General features: G+C 41.6%; 1 protein-coding gene across 3 annotated transcripts in view; it reads right to left on the bottom strand.

Moving 5' to 3' along the window:
* Positions 1–2,113: 2,113 nt before the first annotated feature.
* The window catches only part of LOC128695941 (synaptic vesicle glycoprotein 2C), a 298,500-nt gene continuing 275,332 nt past the window's right edge, over positions 2,114–25,281 (bottom strand). For all 3 annotated transcript variants that reach the window (XM_053786908.2, XM_070093075.1, XM_070093074.1), the window contains exon 13: positions 2,114–9,247. In XM_053786908.2, coding sequence (XP_053642883.1) covers positions 9,067–9,247 — 181 coding nt within the window. In that variant the 3' untranslated portion in view covers positions 2,114–9,066. The remainder of the gene's footprint in view (positions 9,248–25,281) is intronic.

Below are 25,281 nucleotides of genomic sequence, written 5' to 3'. Positions count from 1 at the left end.
CACGGATGAAAGGTATTTTGTTGTTTGTAGCTGGCTTTAGACCCTGTATATTTGCAAAGAAGAATGTTATCGGACTGGTGGTATTGTGATCAACAACAGGAATACAGTATATCAAATACATAAGTTTTGGTATGAATGTTTGTTAGTCATGCTTTCATAATTCATTGGTCACTTAATAAACAGCACAGTACAGTATGCAGAAATAACTGGGATGCATACTCGGAGAAACTTCTGGGGGTCAACGCCCCCGAGGCCCGGTCTGTGACCAGGCCTCATGGTGGATCAGGGCCTGATCAACCGGCTGTTACTGCTGGCCGCCCGTAATCCAACGTACGAGCCACAACCCGGCTGGTCAGGTACCGAAGAATCATTGATTAAATGCAAGTCACCAGGGTCATACAGCACTGCACTATATAAGGTAGAGTTTCTGTTATGCTTTTAGAGCAGGTATCCCGTGTGCTTCTCAGTCTTAAAATGGAAGAGGGTGGTCGCTGCGTGTTTTGTGTGGGTCACTGTTAAGTACCGATGCACCGTCAAAACACAACCACCTCGCATTATTTAGTTGTTTTTGCATCTTGGCTTCTTTGTAAGACTCTCCTTGAATGTCTGCAGCTGCAGTCCCCATTTTGATTTTTCTTACGTCCTACTAAATCATCTTGTCCATGATGTACAGAAAAAAAAATATGACAATTCCTCGAACATTGGAGACGAAGCCTAAGATTCTGAACTGTGGTGATGCTGGTGAGAGGCCATCTGCACTTAGGCATGTATTCATTGTGGGTGGAAGACCAGAATAAGGGGAAAATAAATCCTTATAATGCCCTAATCAAGGATAAGACCCTGAAAAATTTATGATCGCCTAATACAAAGTAAATGTCATCACCCAAAGCCCTTTATGACAAATTCCTTTGGAGTCAAAATTTACACAGGTGCCTGGAGAATCTGAAAGTGAGCTGATTACATTTTGGTAAACATTAATCAAAAAATGTGGAATTGGATAGATTTTAAATGAATAGCTCACGAAATCATAACACGAATGCAAACAAACAATGGCCTGTGAATTCTAGGTCTCGCTTGCCATGGTTTCAAACGCCACCCGTTCCATACTTTTTTTTCATAATGAATCCCTTAATTTTACATGTTATAATAGCTTTGCTTTATTTGAACTCATCTGATCACCACTGACCAAGAATGCATCTATTGTATAAAAAAAGGGTACTTGAATCCTTAAATGAGTGTTAAAAAATTAATGTGCATTTTTAGCTTAACTTCTTGTTATAGAAATTTATGGTATACCTTGTGTGAAATATTATGTAGTGATAGTATCATCTTATATGAAAATGGTTAAGATGAGTGTGTTTAGCTATTGCTTATCTGAGTCGTTAGTTCCCTAAGGATTATGCTTCCGATCAGATTTCTGGGAAGGGGAATGGAAGGTCTTAAGAATGTAAAATGTGTTAATAATACAAAATTACGTCTGCACAATAAATCTTGCTTTAGAGTTGCGTCATATTTCTTTAAATATCATTCTAATGGCATTCAAATTCCTAGTCATAAAGAAGGGCGAACTAATGAAAACTGCATAAGGCATGACAAATAAATTAAGGCAATTTTTAGCAAAATCACACTGCTGGTTACAATCTTCCATTTGTTTTTTATCCATTAGTCTTTAAACATTACTTTTAAATACATTAAAATTCATATGCACGAGAAAGGAAAAACAGAAAGAAAACAGATTTGGGCATGGGAAAGCCAATGAGCACAATACCCATTCTCTGTTGCCAAATAATAAGAGAATGTGCAATGATTCAAAAAATCTCTGAGAATATCTAATTTATTCGAAGACTGTTCACCAGTAAAAACAAAGATTGGATAATCAAATTCCACACACTAGAAATGTGAATTTAGGGCTGACTAAGCAATTAAAATTAAAGATCAGTCTTACTTCTAATAATCTTAACCGTAACCAGGTCATAAGAACATAAGAAAGAAGGAACACTGCAACAGGCCTACTGGCCCATGCGCGGCAGGTCCAAGTCTCCTACCGGCTTAAGCCAATGCCCCAACCTAGTCAGGTCAGGTCACATTCACTTAAGGAAGGAACACGGTAACTGACCTAGTAGCACAAGCTAATCAGGTCCAACTCACACCCACCCACACCCACTCGTGTATTTATCTAACCTATTTTTAAAACTACACAACGTTTTAGCCTCTATAACTGTACTCGGGAGTTTGCTCCACTCATTCACAACTCTATTACCAAACCAGGAGGGATGCAGGTGGCCTTACTGTTATGTACAAGGCCAATATTGTCAAAGTACCACATTTGGATACACCTGTAAATAGTTGATTACTTCTGTAACTTAATTATATACCATTACGTTCGTATCCAGTCCCTGGACCAATTATGTGCCTCTGTAATCTTTTGGCTTTCGCCCACAGGATGTGTCTGGGATGTAATATAAAAAAGCCTGAACACTATATTAGATTCTGAGTCATGTTATAGTTTTTGAGAATTATATACTGGGGTCTCTATTTTTTGTTTCACTTCAAAATGTTGCATTTAAAAAAAGAATTTGGTGCTTTCGACCGGGTGTGGCACCAAGGCCTCTTAGCAAAACTGCAAGCACTGGGAATTGTAGGCTCTACACTATGTCTCCTTAGTGATTACCTTCATGGTAGATCTCTAAGGGTAGTTCTCAGCAAGACATCCTATTGGGGCAAGTGTTCCACAAGAAAGTGTGCTGGGACCATTGTTATGGAATGTCTACTTCAGTGACCTTCTTCATCTCATCCCAGAATCCCAGGCATATGCAGACGACTGTACACTGACATTCACTTATCCAAGAGAAGAAATGCCAGCTGCTCTAAGCTACTTCAATCACCAGCTAAGAGCTATATCAGCTTGGGGAAACAGATGGCAAGTAACATTTGCACCTGAGAAAATGCAAATGATGATGGTCTCTAGGCACCATGACGGTAATGCCAGTGCAGAAGTAAGCATGAATGGGAGGGTGTTGGTACCTGGGGAAGAAGTTGATATCCTTGGGGTGAAATTTGACTCCAAACTGACCATGAAGAGCCATGTTGTAAATCTTGCAAACAAGGCAGCCAGGAAGCTTACAGCACTTCGCCACATCTCGCATCTGCTTGACAGTAGGGGTTGCGAGATTCTGTATGAGGCACAAGTACGCTCACACCTTAAGTATGCTCCACTTTCTTGGTTTGCCTGCCCCATCCCCCATCATCTGCGACTGCTTGACAGAGTAGATAACAGAGCAAGACGTCTCATCTCTCGCCTGGACCCATCCTGGATAGATCTGTCATTTCAGCACAGCCTTCAACACAGGAGGGATGTAGGTGGCCTTACTGTTATGTACAAGGCCAGTATTGTCAAAGTACCACACTTGGATCCACTTCGAGGACAGCGAGAAGCAAGCTTCTATACCACAAGATGGCAGAAAGCAACAACTTCACTCTGGCTGTACCCTTCTCCAGAACATCACTTCACCTGAGATCATTTATTCCCAGGATGACTCGAGTCTGGAACAAATTCGTACATCATTATGATGTCAACGACATAAAGCCAGTTGATCAAATGAAAACACTGGCCCACAGATGGCTCAAATTTCATCCTGTTCCCTACTTGTATGTTTCATAACAATAAAAATGCTTTCAAATGAGCTGATATAGGTAACAGCTCTTAGCATGTCAATAAAGTTAGGAATCCTTAACCTAACCTTGTCTAACCCTGTGTAAAAAAAAAAATCACAGCTCAGTCCACGATATACAATACTGGTATAGCTGGAATGGTATTTACATCATAAGTTTGATTATAACCAGGGCATAAAAAAGTACAAGTGCTTCTTCACTCCCCAAGGAAATGCAAGATATGATACTGACTAGCTGTGGTTAACAACACATGAGCAAATCACTTAGGACATTTTATTATGGATAAGTTTTGAAACCAACGCACCTTGGAGGATCGTCTCACTGAGGTGATCATTCCTAGAACCATGCCACAACACCTTAATGGTTCTGGACACCCTTTCTCTCCTGCTGTTTAAGTCCACTTCAGGAAGTGTGTTGATGAGGGCACTCTTGAGGTAGAGACATCTCTGTGATGACCCTACCTCAAGATGCTTTCCAACTCTACTCCTTATTTCCTAGTTCTTTTTTATTGATAATGTGCAATAAAACCTGAAAGTCACAGAAGGTTAATCATTTGTGCTCCAACAGCAAACAGAACAAAATGGGCTAGACAGATATTATTAACAATGTGCTGTCCCACACACACTCTGCCTTCGAGACCAAGACCCTTCAGTCTGGGCCTAAAATTCACTAATGATCTCCACAAACAATGCTACTGATGTCATGTCATTACCAATAATCACACTTTTGGCATTTCTGATTTCAAAAAGGTTGTATTCAAGGCATTAGTACTGTTGCTGTTTCTGAACCTTCCGGATCTATCTTACCTAGAAGGTATATACATGTACAAGTTCTCACGACTTGGCCAGCAATGACATCATCACCCCCAACGCAGACAAGAGGCAGTGGTGATCCTTCATCCTTCCACTGTCACAATCCCAAAAAACTAAAAGTCCCATTAATGTTAAAGTCTTTAAGAAATGGTAATAATTTCATATTTTAAAATGGAAGAGAATCACTTTCTTAAGATAAAGCCACCAAAAATTAAAATTTTTATATAAAACTTGTGGAATTATGCAAACATGAATTGGAGGTCTGGAGCATCTTCCACAACTATGGCTTTTCCCACTCTGAGGTCTATTCTATTTTAGGCTAATCCCATTCCTCAAATTGGTTATTTCACTAGTAAGCCTTCCATTCTATTGATTATGTGCAAGAAACTGCCCATTCAGTTATCAGAACTACCTTATAAAGTGCCCAGAAGCCGAAATTCGGCCAATTTTACACAAAATTCAACAAAATCCAATTTAAAAAAGTTTAAAATAAAACACTGTAGGTATTCCAGCCCCTAAAGCAACCTTTCCTCTGCTAATTAATCACATCCCCAGTCCTCTCTATTATCACACAAAAAAGTTGAAGTATACCTGGTATACCTGGAGAGGGTTGGCAAAAAATATATAACCAAGAATGATTACTGGTTCAGGGAGTCTCAATAGTTTATTAAAGACCTAGCAATAACCAATAAAACAAATCAGGAGGGCATAGGAGGCTCCCTATTTTTTTCCTCAGGAAAATTACCAAAAATTCAATAGCTCTGCCACTTTGAGATTGGTCTGAAATCGATCAAAATAATTTTCATTTTATATAACAGTCACCAAGAAACAGCCAATAAAATCAGGAAAACCATTCAAGAAAATGCCTCAAAGTTTCCATCATGCACTGGATGGGGCAGAATTTTTTCTTGTACTGCACTTACCTACTGCACAGATCTCTTCTCTCATATCTAGGCCAAAATTAATGCTCACAGCATATATGAGGGCGGTATAATTAAGACATGTATACAAGTGCCACTGGCCTCAAAAATGTATATATAAGAATTTACAGTGAGAAAATACACAGCATGCTAGATGACACCAACACTTATCAACTCCTACCTGAACCACTACTAGATAACACCAAAGAGATCCTGCAAAAAATACGCAAAATCCTACAGAAATTTGAACAAGAAATCCTTACACGTCATCATTGACAGCACAAGTCAACATGTCTATAGAGTCCATCTAAAACTCACAAACCTAACATTCCTTCCTGGGTGTTAGCTGACTGTTGTGGGTCACATCCTTGGGGAGAAAACTGAAGGACCCCAATGGAAATATGAGACACAGACTTTACCAAATTATCCTGGGTTGCTAACTGCCTGGGTTAAAAATCCAAATAAAGTCTTATCTTGTTTTACTTATTTTGGTATAGGCAGTGCCAAATATCCTGGCAGGAATAAACGTATGACTTCGATGTAACATCTCTATTTACTAATGACCCTACTTCAGCCACCATCTACATACTTTGACAAAAGATCACCAATATCACTGACTTTCCTGTGCCCCAAAAGGATTTCACCAATCCGCGTGACCTATCGTGAATTTTAACTACTAGTACATGCACTTCAAATATAAAAAATAGCTGTTACAGTGTTTTGGCATAGCAATGGGCAACCCACTCAGTGCCATGCTAGTCAATATCTATGTTGAGTACCTTAACCTTACAAAAATGTCATATATATAATATATAAAAGAAGCCATAAAATGTGGAGTATCGAATTATGATAAAAAAAAAAAAAGAAGCTTGCTGTGACATAGTCCAAATGAGTCTACCATTAAACTCTGATTTTGGCATAAATATCTGCATAAAAACCAAATGATGTACAACCATTCCCATAAAAAACATTCTTTACTGTCTTAATGAAATTTTATACGCAGATCAGCATGTAATTTACATATACTGTATTCATTTGTTTCTTAACAGTATTGTTAAAATTATAAGTAAGTGTAATTAAAATTTTTTACCAGTCTCATAACTTAGACTTAGACAAAAAATGTTTAACTTTAGACACAAACTGTACCTGTACTTCATTTTTTTCCTTAAAATTATCAGATTTACTGTACTATATTTATCTTAACTAAATAGAAATGGTCTGTGGAATTTTTTTTTAACTTTCCCACTTTCACATGTACATTCTCAGAGAATGACCATCACATGACCTAATCTATTTAACTTTAGGTAAAAGAAACCAATCTTCAATACTGCAGATTAGTGCCAGCTCATACCAATTACACAAGTACCGAGTTTGCTCGTACATGACTGATTTTTCTGTCACTGACTACTGTACAAGTCTTACTATAAGGTGCCTCTCACACCTATACAGCTGACCACCAATATTAATGTAATAATATTGGTTATAATATTTAAGACATCACATTTATTTGGCTACCAAATATATGGGAAGGTGAGCTCGTACAAGAGTTAAAACTATTGATGAAAGGTGACAAAGATGGGGAGAGCTATCATCAACCTTCCCGCTAAATAAATCACCTGTGTCCCTTACAATATGAAAGAACTTATTATTTTACATTAAGCCATACTCGTATTATTATTATAATCAAATTAAGCGCTAAACCGCAGTACTCGTAAAACTACAGTACTATTTATCAACTTTGACTAGATTCCTGTAAAATTCATTCATAAAATGTATGCAAAATGATGGATTGATTGTATAAACCATGGCAAGTCTTGCTTCTTAGACTTTGATTTTTATGAAAACTAATACTAAGCAAACATTTTACTACTGTTATTAATGTAACATACAATAACACAACAATAAAGTTCCCAAATTTTTCATCACAGTTAAATACAGTAGTAAATTATTTTCCTATTATTCAAGAAAGAATATATATCTGTGACAAAGATGTTCATACTGTACATGGTATATTTTCAGTTATTTACCCTGATAACGTTTTATATATAAAGTAAAAGGACACAAGTGCAACTAATGTGACATTTTATTGTGGCAACGTTTCGCTCTCCAGGAGCTTTGTCAAGCCGTTGGCAAAGCACTTGTGTCCTTTTACTTTACATATTGTCGGTAATTCTACCAACATTATTACAACGTTTTATATAGTACAGTATTGTGCTAATTTACAAATACAGAAACTCAAGTTGACAATTATACTTTAAAAACACTTCAACTGTCTTTACACATTAAATATAACTTAAACAGCCGATATAGGAAGTCAGGTTGCCATCTTAATGGGTGATGATTAACCAAATTCTTGTATCTTTCAGAGTTGATTGTAACATTCACTATTTCATTCATTTTCAAAAACTGGATTTTCAACGTAAATCCTAGCTACCTTGTATGATATACAGCCACAACATCAGGCACATAAAACTTCACAACTATAAAATGTTGCTAGATCCACTGAAGTAAACTTAAGGAAATACAAAAAATCCTATCCTATATTCTTAAAAATGACATCACACTTTTATAACACACATCAATCATGACTGGTTATTCAGTTCAATAGGTTTCAAACGTTATTTTGTGTCGTGCAAACGATGCTGTAATATTACCAGCATAATAAATGTTGTTAAAATGACAGCTATATTTTTGTCTGATAACCCATACTGTATGGTCTACTAATTTAGCACATACTTTTTATTGAAAAAGCACAACCGTGTTGACTTAATATAAACTTTAATGTGATGAATCTGTATGTATTGTATGAAAATATGCTGCTATGTACACATGGTTTAAATCCATTTACTGTAGTATTACTGTTCTTAAGAAAGAATATAATTTTGCTTATGACCAAACATATCAGGTATACATTACTACCTGATTTATTATTATTATTATTATTATTATTATTATTATTATTACTGTTGTATTTATAATGCAAATTGAAAAATCATTGTCTGAAAATGAGATAATTATGCACAAAATTTTGACTTAATACAAATACTGTATACAAAAAATATATAAGGTATTTTTGAAAGCAAAAGATATGATTGCTTTATATTTGCCTGACTAGTAGCCAGAAGTCCCCTACTGTACATATCTTAACACCAGTTTGTGAAGAAAATAAAATACATTAACATATAGCTGAGTTATTAATTTGTTTTTTATTGAGTTAAATAAAAGCTAAAATTCACAGTAAAGTCTCTTATGAAGCTCCTCTCTGTATAGTCTGATTTTTTTGTAAATGCAACTGAATAAGGGCATCCAGAACTGAATAGCATGGGAAAAGAAATTGAGAATGCATGCTTTTCAATAATGGAGTGGGTGCACTATCTCCAATTGCATTTGCAAAATAACCACATATATCCAATATCTTTACAAGAAACCTTACTGTATGTTCATCTGCAATTTTTAATTGTTGATATACCCTTTATTTTTTAGGCCCAATTTTTTAGTTCTTATGACTAACAAATTTATTTTCTAATTGCAGAATTCTGATTGTTTCTAGCTAGTGTTACTAGAAACACTACAAAATTTATTTGGTAAACCACTGGGTTATTTCATATGTATTCTCTCAGGTATTCACTGCATTAATGTCTTAATTTTAATAGAGATTAAATCTATAAAAGGTTATCTTTGGTCTCCTTGAGTTTAAGTGAGACTATAGCCCCAATCATCAGAACCACGGAAGTAGCCAGCATAGGAATTGCCCGACTGGAGTAGATAAACTGGCCAAAACAGAGTGATCCCAGAACTCCAGCAATGCGAGATGCAGCACTGAGGAACCCATATGCTGTTGTCCTGTCAGAAATAGAGATAATCCAAATTAGTAATAAAATTTATTGCCTTAGAAGAAATGTAGCCCTTAAAAGCTTATAGTAAATGTGTTATGGTACTATCACTCAGTTGTTGTGCTGTCATTCAGGTGTTGCTGCACTGTCACTTAGTTGTACTGTTACTCAGGTATTGCTGTACTGTCACGCAGGTGTCATTTGGGTATTGTTGTATTGTCACTCAGGAGCTGTTATACTGTCACTCAGGTGTTTTTGTGTTGACAGCAGTATAAAACAAAACACAGCAAATTTTTTTCAAAAAATTACACAAAAATGGGTGACTGATTTAATTCATTATGTTTATCCTAGGTAGTAGGTTGGTAAACAGCAACCGCCCAGGGAGGTACTACCGTCCTGCCAAGCGAGTGTACAACGAAAACCTGTAATTGTTTTACATGATGGTAGGATTGCTGGTGTCTTTTGTCTGTCTCATAAACATGCAAGATTTCAGGTATGTCTTGCTACTTCTACTTACACTTAGGTCACACTACACATACATGTACAAGCATATATATACACACCCCTCTGGGTATTCTTCTATTTCCTTTCTAGTTCTTGTTCTTGTTTATTTCCTCTTATCTCCATGGGGAAGTGGAACAGAATTCTTCCTCCGTAAGCCATGCGTATTGTAAGAGGCGACTAAAATGCCAGGGGCAAGGGGCTAGTAACCCCTTCTCCCGTATAAATTACTAAATTTAAAAGAGAAACTTTCGTTTTTCTTTTTGGGCCACCCTGCCTTGGTGGGATACGGCCGGTGTGTTGAAAGAAAGTTTATACAGAGCATATTAAACAGACATAAAAACATAAGAATATAAGAAAGAAGGAACACTGCAACAGGCCTACTGACCCATGTGGAGCAGGTCCATGTCTTCCCCTCTGGATTAGCCCAATGACCCCCCCTCCCGGATAAGCCCAATGACCCACTCAGTCTGGTCACCTTCACTCAAGGAAGGACCACGGCACCAGACCCAGCAGCACAAGCTAGTCAGGTCCAACTCACACCCACCCACACCCACTCATGTATTTATCTAACCTATTTTTAAAACTACACAACGTTTTAGCCTCAATAACTGTACTCGGGAGTTTGTTCCACTCATCCACAACTCTATTACCAAACCAGTGCTTTCCTATATCCTTCCTGAATCTGAATTTTTCCAACTTGAAACCATTGCTGCGAGTTCTGTCTTGGCTGGAAATTTTCAGCACGCTATTTACATCCCCTTTATTTATTCCTGTTTTCCATTTATACACCTTGATCATATCCCCCTAATTCTACGCCTTTCAAGAGAGTGCAGATTCAGGGCCCTCAGTCTATCCTCATAGGGAAGATTTCTGATACATGGGATCAACTTTGTACGTTTTCCAGAGCATATATATCCATTCTGTAATACGGTGACCAGAACTGAGCAGCATAGTCTAAATGAGGCCTAACCAAGGATTTACATGGAGTTTACCTGGAGAGAGTTCCGGGGGTCAACGCCCCCGCGGCCCGGTCTGTGACCAGGCCTCCTGGTGGATCAGAGCCTGATCAACCAGGCTGTTACTGCTGGCTGCACGCAAACCAATGTACGAGCCACAGCCCGGCTGGTCAGGAACCGACTTTAGGTGCTTGTCCAGTGCCAGCTTGAAGACTGCCAGGGGTCTGTTGGTAATCCCCCTTATGTATGCTGGGAGGCAGTTGAACAGCCTCGGGCCCCTGACACTTATTGTATGGTCTCTTAACGTGCTAGTGACACCCCTGCTTTTCATTGGGGGGATGTTGCATCTTCTGCCAAGTCTTTTGCTTTCGTAGTGAGTGATTTTCATGTGCAAGTTCGGTACTAGTCCCTCTAGGATTTTCCAGGTGTACTTAATCATGTATCTCTCCTGCCTGCATTCCAGGGAATACAGGTTTAGGAACCTCAAGCGCTCCCAGTAATTGAGGTGTTTTATCTCCGTTATGCGCGCCGTGAAGGCTCTCTGTACATTTTCTAGGTCAGCTATTTCACCTGCCTTGAAGCCAAGAATTCTGTTAGCTTTATTGCGAACACTAATGCACTCTTCTCTTGGTTTTAGATTACTGCTAACCAGAACTCCTAAATCCTTTTCACAATCAGTAGTATTAAGATCTACATTATTTAGTTTATATGTGGCATGGTTCTTTACCTGTCCAACATTTAGAACTTTGCATTTGTCAATATTAAACTGCATCTGCCACTTCTCCGACCATTGCATCAGTTTATTAAAATCATCCTGGAGTGCTCTAGTGTCCTCATTAGAATGAATTGGACGGCCTATTTTGGTGTCATCAGCAAATTTGCTTATGTCGCTATTTATTCCCTCATCTATGTCGTTTATGTAAATTGTGAACAACAACGAGCACAACACTGACCCCTGACGAACACTGCTTGTGACGTGCCCCCATTCTGATTTCTCCCCATTTATGCAAACTCTCTGCTGCCTATTTGTCAGCCATGCCTCTATCCAGGAAAAAAATTCTCCTATTCCGTGTGCCTTAAGTTTCCTCAATAGCCTCTGATGTGGAACTCTATCGAAAGCCTTACTGAAGTCCATATACACAATATCATATTCATTACCATGATCTACCTCCTCAAACACCTTAGTGAAAAAAGTTAATAAATTCATAAGACAGGAACGCCCCTTTGTAAAACCGTGTTGAGATTCATTAATCAATCTGTGCCTATCAAGATGGTTACGAATTGCTTCGGCAATTATTGATTCCATAAATTTTCCCATTATGGAGGTAAGGCTTATTGGTCTATAGTTCGAAGCCAAGGACCTGTCACCTGCCTTGTAAATAGGTATTACATTTGCCATTTTCCACTTATCAGGCACTATGCCAGTTTGTAGTGATATGTTAAAATGATTAGCCAAGGTATGCTAAGTTCCTCTTTACATTCCTTTAACACCCTTGTAAACAGTTCATCAGGACCTGGGGGTTTGTTAGGTTTTAGTTTCTCTATTTGTCTGAGGACCATGTCACTAGTTACTGCAATCGTGCATAGTTTATTATCATCCTGCTCTACATAATCTATTATTTCAGGAATATTGCTAGTATTTTCCTGGATGAAAACTGAGAGGAAGTAGGTATTGAGAATTTCACACATATCCTTATCACTGTCAGTGATCTGACCAGAGTCACTCTTAAGTGGGCCAATCTGTCCCTAATCTTATTTCTGTATACCTGAAAGAACCCTTTTGGGTTAGTCTTTGAATCCCTTGCGACCTTAGCCTCATAATCCCTTTTTGCTTTTCTTATTCCTTTCTTTATTTCTCTCTTTAATTGAATATATTGATTTCTTAACTGCCCATCCCCTCTTTTGATATGCCTATATATGCCTCTCTTTTGACCAATGAGATGTTTTAATCTATTGTTCATCCATTTGGGATCATTTTTGTTAGATCTAATTTCCCTACTCGGAACAAAATTTGTCTGGGCAGCTAGAACTATGCTCTGAAAAACGTCATATTGACAACCAAGATCACCTACCTGACCCATAGTCAGGACATCCCAATTTAGCCCACCCAGGTAATTTTTCAGTCCCATGAAGTTGGCCAAGCAAAAATCTGGGACAGAGATTTGATTGCAGTTATCTGGGCAATTCCATGATATATTGAAACTAAGTGATTTGTGATCAATTTCCCCAAGCTCATCATTAACCTCAAGATTATTAATTAGTGAATCTTTGTTGGCAAGAACCAAGTCAAGCAGATTATTTCCTCTAGTTGGTTCTGTCACAACCTGTTCTAAAAAGCAATCCTGAACCGTATCAAGAAAGTCACTAGACTCAAGATTTCCTGTCATATTATTCCAATTAATTTGTCTAAAGCTAAAATCTCCCATTATCACAACATTTTCATATCTAGATGCCTTATGAATTTCGTCCCATAACAGCTTACTGCACTCCCTATCAAGGTTTGGGGGCCTATAAATCACACCCAAAATTAATTTGTCACATCCCTCGAGAAACTGTAGCCAAACAGATTCTGTGTTCGATGTTTCTAATCTTATATCATGTCTAAGACAACAATTTAAATTTTCTCTGACATACATCGCCACTCCACCACCCTTCCTGTTGACCCTATCAGTGTGGAATAGTTTATAACCCTGTATGTTGCATTCAGAAGGCATTTCTCTATCTTTCAGGTTGAACCAGGTCTCTGTTATACCAATAATATCTATATTACCTACACTTGCAAGTAATCTTAGCTCATCTATCTTATTTCTTAGACTCCTACTATTTGTATAGTAAACCTTAAGGGAGCTAGTCACTCGTTGCCCTCTACTATCTCTCTTTGTTTGCTAATCAATTGATTTGCCATTACTAGCAACTTTATTTTGAATATTGTCTTTTAAACATATCCCTGAGAAACCATACCCCGGCTGGGATTGAACCCGCGGTCAGAGAGTCTCAAAACTCCAGCCCGTCGCGTTAGCCACTAGACCAGCTAGCCACAATAAGATTCGTCCAACTACGATTTCGTGAGTCATATCCCTGAGGTATCCCGGTAATTACTTTTTTTAACCCTAATGCTGCAGCCTGATTGTTTCCCACAAACACCCATATCTCTATAATCTATCAGTTTAAATTCCTAGACAAGTCATCAATTACCCTCTCAATTGAATTGGCTAATGCAACCACTCCACTCCCAGAGAGATGAACCCCATCCCTTGCATACATATCACGTTTGCCAAAGAACAGGTCCCAGTTATCAATGAATGGGATTGCAAGTTCCTTGCAGTACCTGTCTAGCCAGCAGTTTATACCAGTTGCCCTAGTCATCCATTCATTGCCCACTCTACCTTAGACCTAACTACTTCTATGGCTGACCTGTACTTATCCAGCAGCTCCTCTCTCCTGCCCTTCCCAATGTCATTATCACCAGCACTAAGACAGATAATGGGCTTGTTCCCATTACCTGCCATAATATTATCCAACCTGCTGACTATGTCACCAACACCAGCTCCAGGAAGGCACACTCTCTGTCTGACCTTTCTGTCTCTGTTACAAAATGCATGGTCAATATATCTTACCTGAGAATCGCCTACTATTAAAATATTATTACCTTGATTAGCAGTGGAATCAGTGGTACCTTCAACCTCACTAACCACTGAAGTACACTCATCTTGGAAAACGGAGAATCGATTTCCTACCTTCACATCTTCTCTATTAACTCTCCTCATCTTCCTTCTTCCTGAACTGTGAACCGCTTGCCACTTAAAGCAGCTGCCACTATCACTGCTGGTGACCATTTCCCCCTTTCCAGCTAAATCCTTCTCACACTCACCCCCAAACTCATCTATGCGAAGCTTCAGCCTCCTATTTTCCTCCTGAAGAAGTAGAATCTCCTTCTTCAACACTTGAACCTGAGATTGTAAAACACTACAACAAGCCATGGTGCTTGGTAACAGCCCACGCTAACTCCCAAGAGTTTAGGCAGATATGACCACACGTGACGACTGACCTCAGCGTACTGACGACTGACCTCAGCGTACTGACGACTGACCTCAGCGTACTGACGACTGACCTCAGCGTACTGACGACTGACCTCAGCGTACTGACGACTGACCTCAGCGTACTGACGACTGACCTCAGCGTACTGACGACTGACCTCAGGGTACTGACAACTGACTTCAGCATACTGACGACTACCTCAGCGTACTGACGACTGACCTCAGCGTACTGACGACTGACCTCAGCGTACTGACTACTGACCTCAGCATACTGACGACTGACCTCAGCGTACTGACGACTGACCTCAGCGTACTGACCACTGACCTCAGCGTACTGACCACTGACCTCAGCGTACTGACCACTGACCTCAGCATACTGACCACTGACCTCAGCGTACTGACCACTGACCTCAGGGTACTGAGGACTGGCCTCAGCGTACTGACGACTACCTCAGTATACTGACGACTGACCTCAGCATACTGACCACTGACTTCAGCGTACTGACTACTGGCCTCAGCGTACTGACCACTGACATCAGCGTACTGACCACTGACCTCAGCGTACTGACCACTGACCTCAGTGTACTGACCACTGACCTCAGCATACTGACCACTGACCTCAGCGTACTGACCACTGACCTCAGGGTACTGAGGACTGGCCTCAGCATACTGACGACTACCTCAGCATACTGACGACTGACCTCAGCGTACTGACCACTGACTTCAGTGTACTGACTACTGGCCTCAGCGTACTGACCACTGACATCAGCGTACTGACCACTGACCTCAGCGTACTGACCACTGACCTCAGCATACTGACCACTGACCTCAGCGTACTGACCACTGACCTCAATGTACTGACCACTGACCTCAGCGTACTGACGACTGACCTCAGCATACTGACAACTGACCTCAGCGTACTGACCACTGACGTCAGTGTACTGACGACTGACCTCAGCATACTGACGACTGACCTCAGCGTACTGACGACTGACCTCAGCGTACTGACGACTTGTAGACAGCCTGTACTGTCTGCACAGACAGCCCATGCTATCTGCCAGCTTAGTTCATATTTCGCACCACTCAGGTGCTGCCATCTATAGGCCTTGCCACTTCAGTATGCCCAGACATGCCTCCGCCTCTCTCACACAGCGGCCTAGCAGCAAGACACAAGTACTCCCAGCTCTCTCTCGTGGCATGGCCCTGCCCGGGCCATGAGCACAATACACAAGCCTGTGTACCCACTACGACATTATTAATAAACAAAGAAGTCTCTGAAGTTTATCATTTAACCACCCGCTTGCAGCACCTACCAAACAAGCTCGTTATAAATGGTACCTGCGGTGGTCGCAGCAGTTGTGTTTACCCTGGAGAGAGGAAGGAGAGGTATGAAGTCATCTTCACTTCATCATCCCATACAAGAAGCATCCGTCTCTCAACAAGTTATCCTGATGTCGTGTCTGCACGTTTGAGCATCCAGACACAGGTACAAGCAGGATCCAGGCCGAAATTTGCCGAAATTCTCTGAGAATTGTAAGTGGCGTCACAGTGACCCCACGCTACAGTGACTCCACGCTACAGTGTCCCACGCTGTTTCTCAAGTCATGTGTTCAGTGTCACTTGTATGTTGCTGTTGTTGTTGTTCAGCTCAGCACAGCCATTTCAGCAAGCCAGAGGTGTCTTGTGGTGATTTCTGCGTCCAGTGTGTTTCCCTGTGTTTGTGGGTGGGAGGAGGAGAGACCGCCAGATGCTCCCCTGCCATACACTCACCCACGCTCCTCGCCACCACACTACCATACACTCACCACTGCCCACTCCCTCTGCTGTGTTTTCTGCTGTTTTCCATGTGAATTCATTGCCAGAGCTGTGTATACGAGTGCCTGAGGCCACTCGAAGCTACGTGGACCAGCATGCCACGTAGATCACGACACCACGTGGATCACGACGCCACGTGGGTGTGGGCGATGTCACGTGGATCTACCAGCCACGTGAGTTACCAGATGTCCCAGGCCACATGCTGTGGTCTGCTGCCCGCATCACATTGACGTCACCCACGATGCTGCCCAACTTCATGATGTCACCTCGAGATGTCTGCTGACGTCACCTCGAGATGTCTGCTGACGTCACCTCGAGATGTCTGCTGACGTCACCTCGAGATGTCTGTTGACGTCACCTCACGATGTCTGCTGACGTCACCTCAAGATGTCTGCTGACGTCACCTCGAGATGTCTGCTGACGTCACCTCGAAATGTCTGCTGACGTCACCTCGAGATGTCTGCTGACATCACCTCGAGATGTCTGCTGACGTCATCATGCCTGACATCACATGATGTCACATCGAGTGTTTCTAGTAATTATTTTAGTATTGTCGAGAAGATTGAGAGAAGATATATGTCGTGTTAATTAATTCCTCTCAGTCAGTGTTCTCACATTTCAGTATGTCTTAGTCAGTTTTATGCACAGAAAAGTATCATTTGCTAGTTTAAGCCATGTTGTACCGTGGTGTGTGTGTAAAGTTTCCGTGTGTCCAGTGAGGTCTGAGCCAGACCTGAGTAGCACCACTGTGTTAAGTCACCCGTGTGACCAGTGTGTTTGACAGCTGATTACTCAGCCCTGAGCGTATGAGCCCTCTTGTACAGAAAGCTTTTATGCTCGTCGCTCATGTTGTTCTGCAGAATCGTACCTGCTACGATTCCCATCGAGATTTGTTTCACTTCACCTCCAGACCGTCAGAGTGCAGTTATATGTAGAGAAACAAGTCTGGGGACGCTTAGACTAACCTCTGTGTCAGCCTCGTGTCACAAGCTTCAGTGAGCAGCCTGCACAAAGAAGATGTCACTTTGACTGCTAGCTCTCTCACTGCAGTCTGGTGTATGATGTTACGACTCCCAGATGTTTCGCCCAGTCGTCTCTGCCACGACTCGCTCCACAACTCGCTCCACGCTCGCCGGCAGTGACAGCCCAGCGACAGTACCAGTCGAGAAGTGTCCTCCTGAGTTGCTTGCCAGAAGTCCTGCCCAGTTGCCGAGTTTTGTCGACGCCTCACTCGAGGGCATCAGCATGTCATGCCCCAGGTTGAGTGAAAACTTGCAGCGACTCCTACGATGACTGCTTCACCGTTCCAGAGGAGACCGTAACCTGTTACGTCACAGCTCAGCCGCAGCGATGTCTCCCGTGTTGCAGTATCTGTCCAGACGCAGGAAGGCGTGCAGTGATGCCCTTCGACGCTCACTGCCTATGACCACGATGTTTAGCACACCCCACATGTTTTTTCTTCCCTCCCTGTAGGAAGGTTTTTTTCCATGTTCATATGTATATATATGTTTTTATTTTGTGTTCTGTGCCCTGTTCCTACGAGAGAGAGACCGAGTTTCTTTTACCACCAGTATTGTCGCATCGGGACGACGTGCGGTAGGTGGCCGAGCGTATGTAGACAGCCTGTACTGTCTGCACAAACAGCCCATGCTGTCTGCCAGCTTAGTTCATATTTCGCGCCACTCAGGTGCTGCCATCTATAGGCCTTGCCACTTCAGTATGCCCAGACATGCCTCTGCCTCTCTCACACAGCGGCCTAGCAGCAAGACACAAGTACTCCCAGCTCTCTCTCGTGGGCATGGCCCTCCTGGGCCATGGGCACAACACACAAGCCTGTGTACCCACCACTACTTAACAATAAACAAAGAAGCCTCCGAAGACTTATCATTAACTCCCCGCTACCAGAACACCAAATAACCTCGTTATAGACTGACCTCAGCGTACTGACGACTGACCTCAGCGTACTGACGACTGACAGCATACTGACGACTGACCTCAGCATACTGAAGACTGACCTCAGCATACTGACGACTGACCTCAGCGTACTGACAACTGACCTCAGCATACTGATGACTGACCTCATGGTACTGACAACTGACCTCAGCATACTGACAACTACCTCAGCGTACTGACGACTGACCTCAGCGTACTTACCACTGACCTCAGCGTACTGACTACTGACCTTAGCATACTGACGACTGACCTCAGCGTACTGACGACTGACCTCAGCGTACTGACCACTGACCTCAGCGTACTGACCACTGACCTCAGCGTACTGGCCACTGACCTCAGCGTACTGACCACTGACCTCAGCGTACTGACCACTGACCTCAGGGTACTGACGACTGGCCTCAGCGTACTGACGACTACCTCAGCGTACTGACGACTGACCTCAGCGTACTGACCACTAACTTCAGCGTACTGACTACTGACCTCAGCGTACTGACCACTGACATCAGCGTACTGACCACTGACCTCAGTGTACTGACCACTGACCTCAGCGTACTGACCACTGACCTCAGCGTACTGACCACTGACCTCAGCATACTGACAATTGACCTCAGCATACTGACGATTGACCTCAGCGTACTGACGACTGACCTCAGTGTACTGACGACTGACCTCAGCATACTGACGACTGACCTCAGCATACTGACGACTGACCTCAGCGTACTGATGACTGACCTCAGCGTACTGACTGACAGCATACTGACGACTGACCTCAGCATACTGAAGACTGACCTCAGTGTACTGACGATTGACCTCAGCGTACTGACGACTGACCTCAGCGTACTGACGACTGACCTCAGTGTACTGACGACTGACCTCAGCATACTAACGACTGACCTCAGCGTACTGACCACTGACCTCAGCGTACTGATGACTGACCTCAGCGTACTGACGACTGACAGCATACTGACGAATGACCTCAGCATACTGACGACTGACCTCAGCGTACTGACGATTGACCTCAGTGTACTGACGACTGACCTCAGCGTACTGACGACTGACCTCAGCGTACTGACGACTGACCTCAGCATACTGACGACTGACCTCAGCGTACTGACGACTGACCTCAGCGTACTGACAACTGACCTCAGCATACTGACGACTGACCTCAGCGTACTGACGACTGACCTTAGCGTACTGACGACTGACCTCAGCGTATTGACCACTGACCTCAGTGTACTGACGACTGACCTCAGCGTACTGACCACTGACCTCAGCATACTGGCCACTGACCTCAGCATACTGACGAATGACCTCAGCGTACTGACCACTGACCTCAGCGTACTGACCACTGACCTCAGCGTACTGACAACTGACCTCAGCGTACTGACCACTGACCTCAGCGTACTGATGACTGACCTCAGCGTACTGACCACTGACCTCAGCGTACTGACAACTGGCCTCAGCATACTGACCACTGACCTCAGCGTACTGACCACTGACCTCAGCGTACTGACCACTGACCTCAGCATACTGACGACTGACCTCAGCGTACTGACCACTGACCTCAGCGTACTGACCACTGACCTCAGTGTACCGACCACTGACCTCAGCGTACTGACCACTGACCTCAGCGTACTGACCACTGACCTCAGCGTACTGACCACTGACCTCAGCGTACTGACCACTGACCTCAGCGTACTGACGACTGACCTCAGCGTACTGACCACTGACCTCAGTGTACTGACGACTGACCTCAGCGTACTGACAACTGACCTCAGCGTACTGACGACTGACCTCAGCGTACTGACGACTGACCTCAGCGTACTGACGACTGACCTCAGCGTACTGACGACTGACCTCAGCGTACTGACCACTGACCTCTGCGTACTGACGACTGACCTCAGCATACTGACGACTGACTTCAGCGTACTGACCACTGACCTCAGTGTAGTGACCACTGACCTCAGCGTACTGACGACTGACCTCAGCGTACTGACTAAAACTTAAAACACCTTGACATTGCATAGGTGAAGCTAAATTATTGGAATATTAAGTGTAAAATAGTTAGCTGAAGAAAATTATTATTATTACAGTCACAGGCAGGAGGGTTAAACCCGTAGGGAGGAATGGAAGGCACTCAGGCTTGATTCAAGGAATTGGAGCACCAGTCCAATTCCTTAGATGAAGAGCCTCTTACCAGAATCAAGATCATCAAATGTATTGAGTATTTCAAGTAACAAGGTCATTATGGGTCCCTGGACCCATCATGCCTTTAATCTTTTAACTATCTTCCACAGGATGGATATGGGGTGCATAATAAAGATATTAAACTAGCTATTGATTATTTTAATGTAATAACTACTGGGGTGCAACCACCCAACCAGGTACTACCACTGTACAAAGAGAGTATAAAACGGAAACCTGTAATTGCTTTACACAATTGCTGGTGTTTTTGTTTCCATCTCATAAACACTCAAGATAACAGATATACGTATCTTGCTACTTCCACTAACTCTTAGGCCACACTACGTCCACTGTCAATATGTATATGTACGAATTTTCCCCTCATCTTTTTTTTTTTTAATTTGTATATTAATCTTTAAGTTGCAATTGAATATTTTTTAGTTGTATTCTTAAAGATTGATTGTTGGCTGTCATCCAAGTACAGTAAATATCTTCATAAGCATGTTGTAGGTGTTGAGGGCATTTGGAATCTTCATACACGATTACATTAAAATAATTAAATTAAAAAATATTTACCATGTAAATACGAAGGTGGTCAGATATTGTATTAAAATGTTTTTTAACTTATGTTGAAAGTCCCTCGATATGCAATGCATTTTGGGCAAATTAAACTAACTGAAGTCTAATTATAATTAAGATTAAGTTAAAGTATTCCATACTCAATAAAATAAATGAATATCACTATTTATTCAATCAAATTGAGAAATTGAGACTCAAGCCACCCAATAGCAGCATGAGCTTTGTGTTCAGGAAACCACATAGGTGGTCAAAATTTTAAGCTAATCAGAGGAGTCATTCTCCAGTTAAGGCATGGATTACAATGATTCTATTTTTTTATTACAATATTTTACACCAACAAATCTGCCTGAACACAAACAAAAATTAATAGGTGCTCTCCTAAACCTAAGATGCACCAGCCATTAAACATTGAAGCTGTTCTGAAAAGGGAAACTGAAATTTATTTAATATGACTTAATGGGAATAAAAAAATCACTGTTTTGCACAAAATAGTCAGATTTGCTCCTACATATTTGAATTTCATTCTTTTCTGTCACTGAATTAGGAGGCACCATTTTGGAAAGTTTGAAGCTATGCCAATGAGGAAGGATGAGAATGGGTTCGACAACTATGGTCATAGGATACGTGAACATGCCAACTGTTGCATGAATTTGGTCCTCATTACCATACACAAACGCTGAAAATTTGAAGGTGATTGGATGAGTCTTTCTTGAGTTATGAGTAAAATAAAATTGAAAAGTTGTAGGAAGAAGCAAGAAAAAACATCAGGCAACCACTTACTGGTGCCTCTAATATATGTTCAGAGGCTATAAATTAATGTTAAGGCTGCTCAAAATGTTCTGCATAACCAGGAGCTGTCCGTAAAATATGTCAATCATGTCAGCAATCCTATATCAATTGTATACTGTACTTTCTATTGATATGGATTGTCATGGTCACCCCACCTTCATTCTACTCCACAATTCTTGAGTTTAAACACCTATATCACCTCTTCTCCTACCATAATTAGTCATTAAATATTACGGTATTGAGGTATACAGTACCGACAAGTTGATAAATAAGACATATTTGCAACACTTGTGTATACTGCCAAAACTTTTCGTTCGTACTGCAACTTCTTTTAGCTATCAAAACTTTGCAACCTAGTCCCTGGGCCCATTATGTACCTCTGTAATCTTTTGACTACAGCGCACAGGATGGGTATGGATATTAAACTAACTGTATACAAAGCGCTTCTGCAATCACAGGAATAATAATACAGTGGACCCCCAGATTACGTTGTCATCAGAATTCACAATATACATGTATTCGGGATCAGTAACACTTTTTCGCCAAAATATTGGCTCAGTGATCGTCACTGAACTCGGTATTAGTCATTCATCCTGAACGTGTCTGTGCGGCCTAAGTGGTCCGACACAATTTACAGCCAGTGTACCATTGATTATCAGCCAGTGAGGACGCTCCCACTTGTTCATACGATATATTTTGTATTATTCCATTCTTTTTAGTGCTTGCAACTGCTAAATAAGCCACCATGGGCCCAAAGAAAGCTTCTAGAGGGTGAGAAACACTATAGAATTAAAAAAAGACAGCATTACAAAATATGAAAATAGAGTACGTGTTGCAGAGCTAACCAGGTTGTATAACAAACCCCATACAACCATCGCTTCTATCATGGCCAAGAGAAAGGAAATTAAGGAAGCTGTTGTTGCGAAAGGTGCAAATATGCTTACAAAACAGAGATTGCAAATACTGGAAGATGTGGAGACTGTCGTTGGTGTGGATCAACGAGAAATAATTATCAGGAGATAGTGTTATGCAGTCAATAATTTGTTAAAAGGCAAGACAGCTGCATGATGATCTCGTAAAGAAAATGCCTGGAACTACTGCTCATATTGGTGAATTTAAGGCCAGCAAAGGCTGGTTTGAGAGATTTAAGAATCGTAGTGGCATACACAATGTGATAAGGCATGGTGAGGCTGCCAGTTCTGACAAAAAAGTGGCTGAAAAATATGTTCAGGAATTCAAGGGGTACATAGAGGCTGAAAAATTAAAACCCCACCAAGTGTTCATTTGTGACGAAATGGGTCTCTTTTGGAAGAAAATGCAAAAGAGGATGTACATTACACAGGAAGAAGAGGCACTCCCAGGGCACAAGCCTATGAAAGTGGGGATTTCAAAGTGAAGCCTTTACTGGTGTATAACTGAAAATCCCAGAGTGTTCAAGAAAAACAGTGTCGCCAAGAGTAAATTGTGTGTGATGTGGAAGGCAAGCAGTAAGGCATGGGTCACGAGGGACATTTTCCTTGATTGGTTTAATGACGTGTTTGATTCCAGTGTGAAGAAATACCTCCTGGAAAATAAATTGGAACTCAATTGCATCCTGGTAATGGACAACGCTCCTGCTCATCCTCCAGACTTGGAAGAGCAAATGGTGCCGGAGTTTCGTTTCATCAAAGTAAAGTTCTTGCCCCTAATACCATTCCTCTCTTCCAGCCCATGGACCAGCAGGTCATTTCAAATTTCAAAAAACTGTACATCAAAGCAATGTTTCAAAAGTGCTTTCAAGTGACCTCAAACACTGAATTGACCCTAAGAGAGTTCTGGAAAGATCACTTCAATATCTTCCATTGCATAAACCTTATAGGTAAGGCTTGGGAGGGAGTGACTTCCAGGACTTTGAACTCTGCTTGGAGAAAATTGTGGCCACAATGTGTACAAGAGAGGGATTTTGAAGGGTTTGGGGCTGACCCTGAGGAGCCTATGCCAGTTGTGGAAAGTATTGTGACATTGGGGAATTCCATGGGGTTGGATGTGAGTTTCAAGGAAGTGGAAGAGTTGGTGGAGGACAACGATGAAGAGCTAATCACTACAGAGCTGCAAGAGCTTCATCTGCAACAGCGACAGACCACAGCTCAGGAAATTGCTTCAGAGGAGGAAGAGAGATGAAGGAAGGTGCCTTCTTAAAAGATTAAGGAGATTTGTACAATGTGGACAAAGGTGGATGAACATCACCCTGACAAAGCTGTTGCAGGCCGTGTTGGCAACATTTACAATGACAATGTTGTGTCCCATTTTAGGGAAGTTTTAAAGAAACACTAGATACAGACCTCTCTGGAACACTTTTTTGAGCGACAGGGGTCCAGTGACTCTCAAGCTGGTTCTAGTGGCATTAAAAACAATGAAGGGAAGTAACCCCGGAAAAGAACTTGGTATTTGAAGTCCTTATGGAGGGGGATTACCCTTCCAAACAATAGTACACCTCCATCCTCTCCCTTCCTCCCATCTCATCATTCATCAGTAAGTCTTCAATAAAGGTAAGTGTCATTTTAGTATTGTTTTATTCTACATGTCTCATAGTTTTCTGTGTAGGGAAATGTATATTTCATGCATAAAAATTATTTTTTTTTTAATACTTTTGGGTGTTGGGAACAGATTAATTGGATTTCCATTATTTCTTATGGGGAAAATTAATTAGAAATTCGTCAGATTCGGGTTTAGTCACTGTAATGGATTAATTACGAAAACTCAAGTGGTGCAAACGTAACTTATTTATCAACTTGTCGACACTGTATATCTCCATACTGTGATATTTGTCCAACACAGCAACACTGGTATCTGGTACGGGGTAAGCCTATGAAACGAGTTTGCAAACACTCGTGGGCCGTGCTCACCTGTGACATCTACTCCAGATGCTTCATCTCACCTCTACTCTAGTATATAAGGTCTGGCCACATGTCTATGCTTTAGGCTCGATTAACTGACCACCTCCCACCAAAGGTGACGGACTGAACACGTTAATTAATACTGCTTCCAGTACTGCATTCACTTGTATCTAATTGAAGAAGCTTACTGTACTGGCGAAACATTTTGGCAATAAAAATATCCTAGTGCAAAATGTGTTTTATCACCTCTTTAATGTGTTTTATCACCTCAGTAACATTAATAGTACTACTACATTATCTACCAGTTTCAGCCAATACTATCTTAACATTTATACCTGTTGCATTGAGCTT

Source organism: Cherax quadricarinatus, chromosome 41, assembly GCF_038502225.1.
Source record: "Cherax quadricarinatus isolate ZL_2023a chromosome 41, ASM3850222v1, whole genome shotgun sequence".
Lineage (NCBI taxonomy): Eukaryota > Metazoa > Arthropoda > Malacostraca > Decapoda > Parastacidae > Cherax > Cherax quadricarinatus.
Note: the sequence above shows the minus strand (reverse complement) of the source record. Positions and strands in the feature narration are given on the sequence as shown.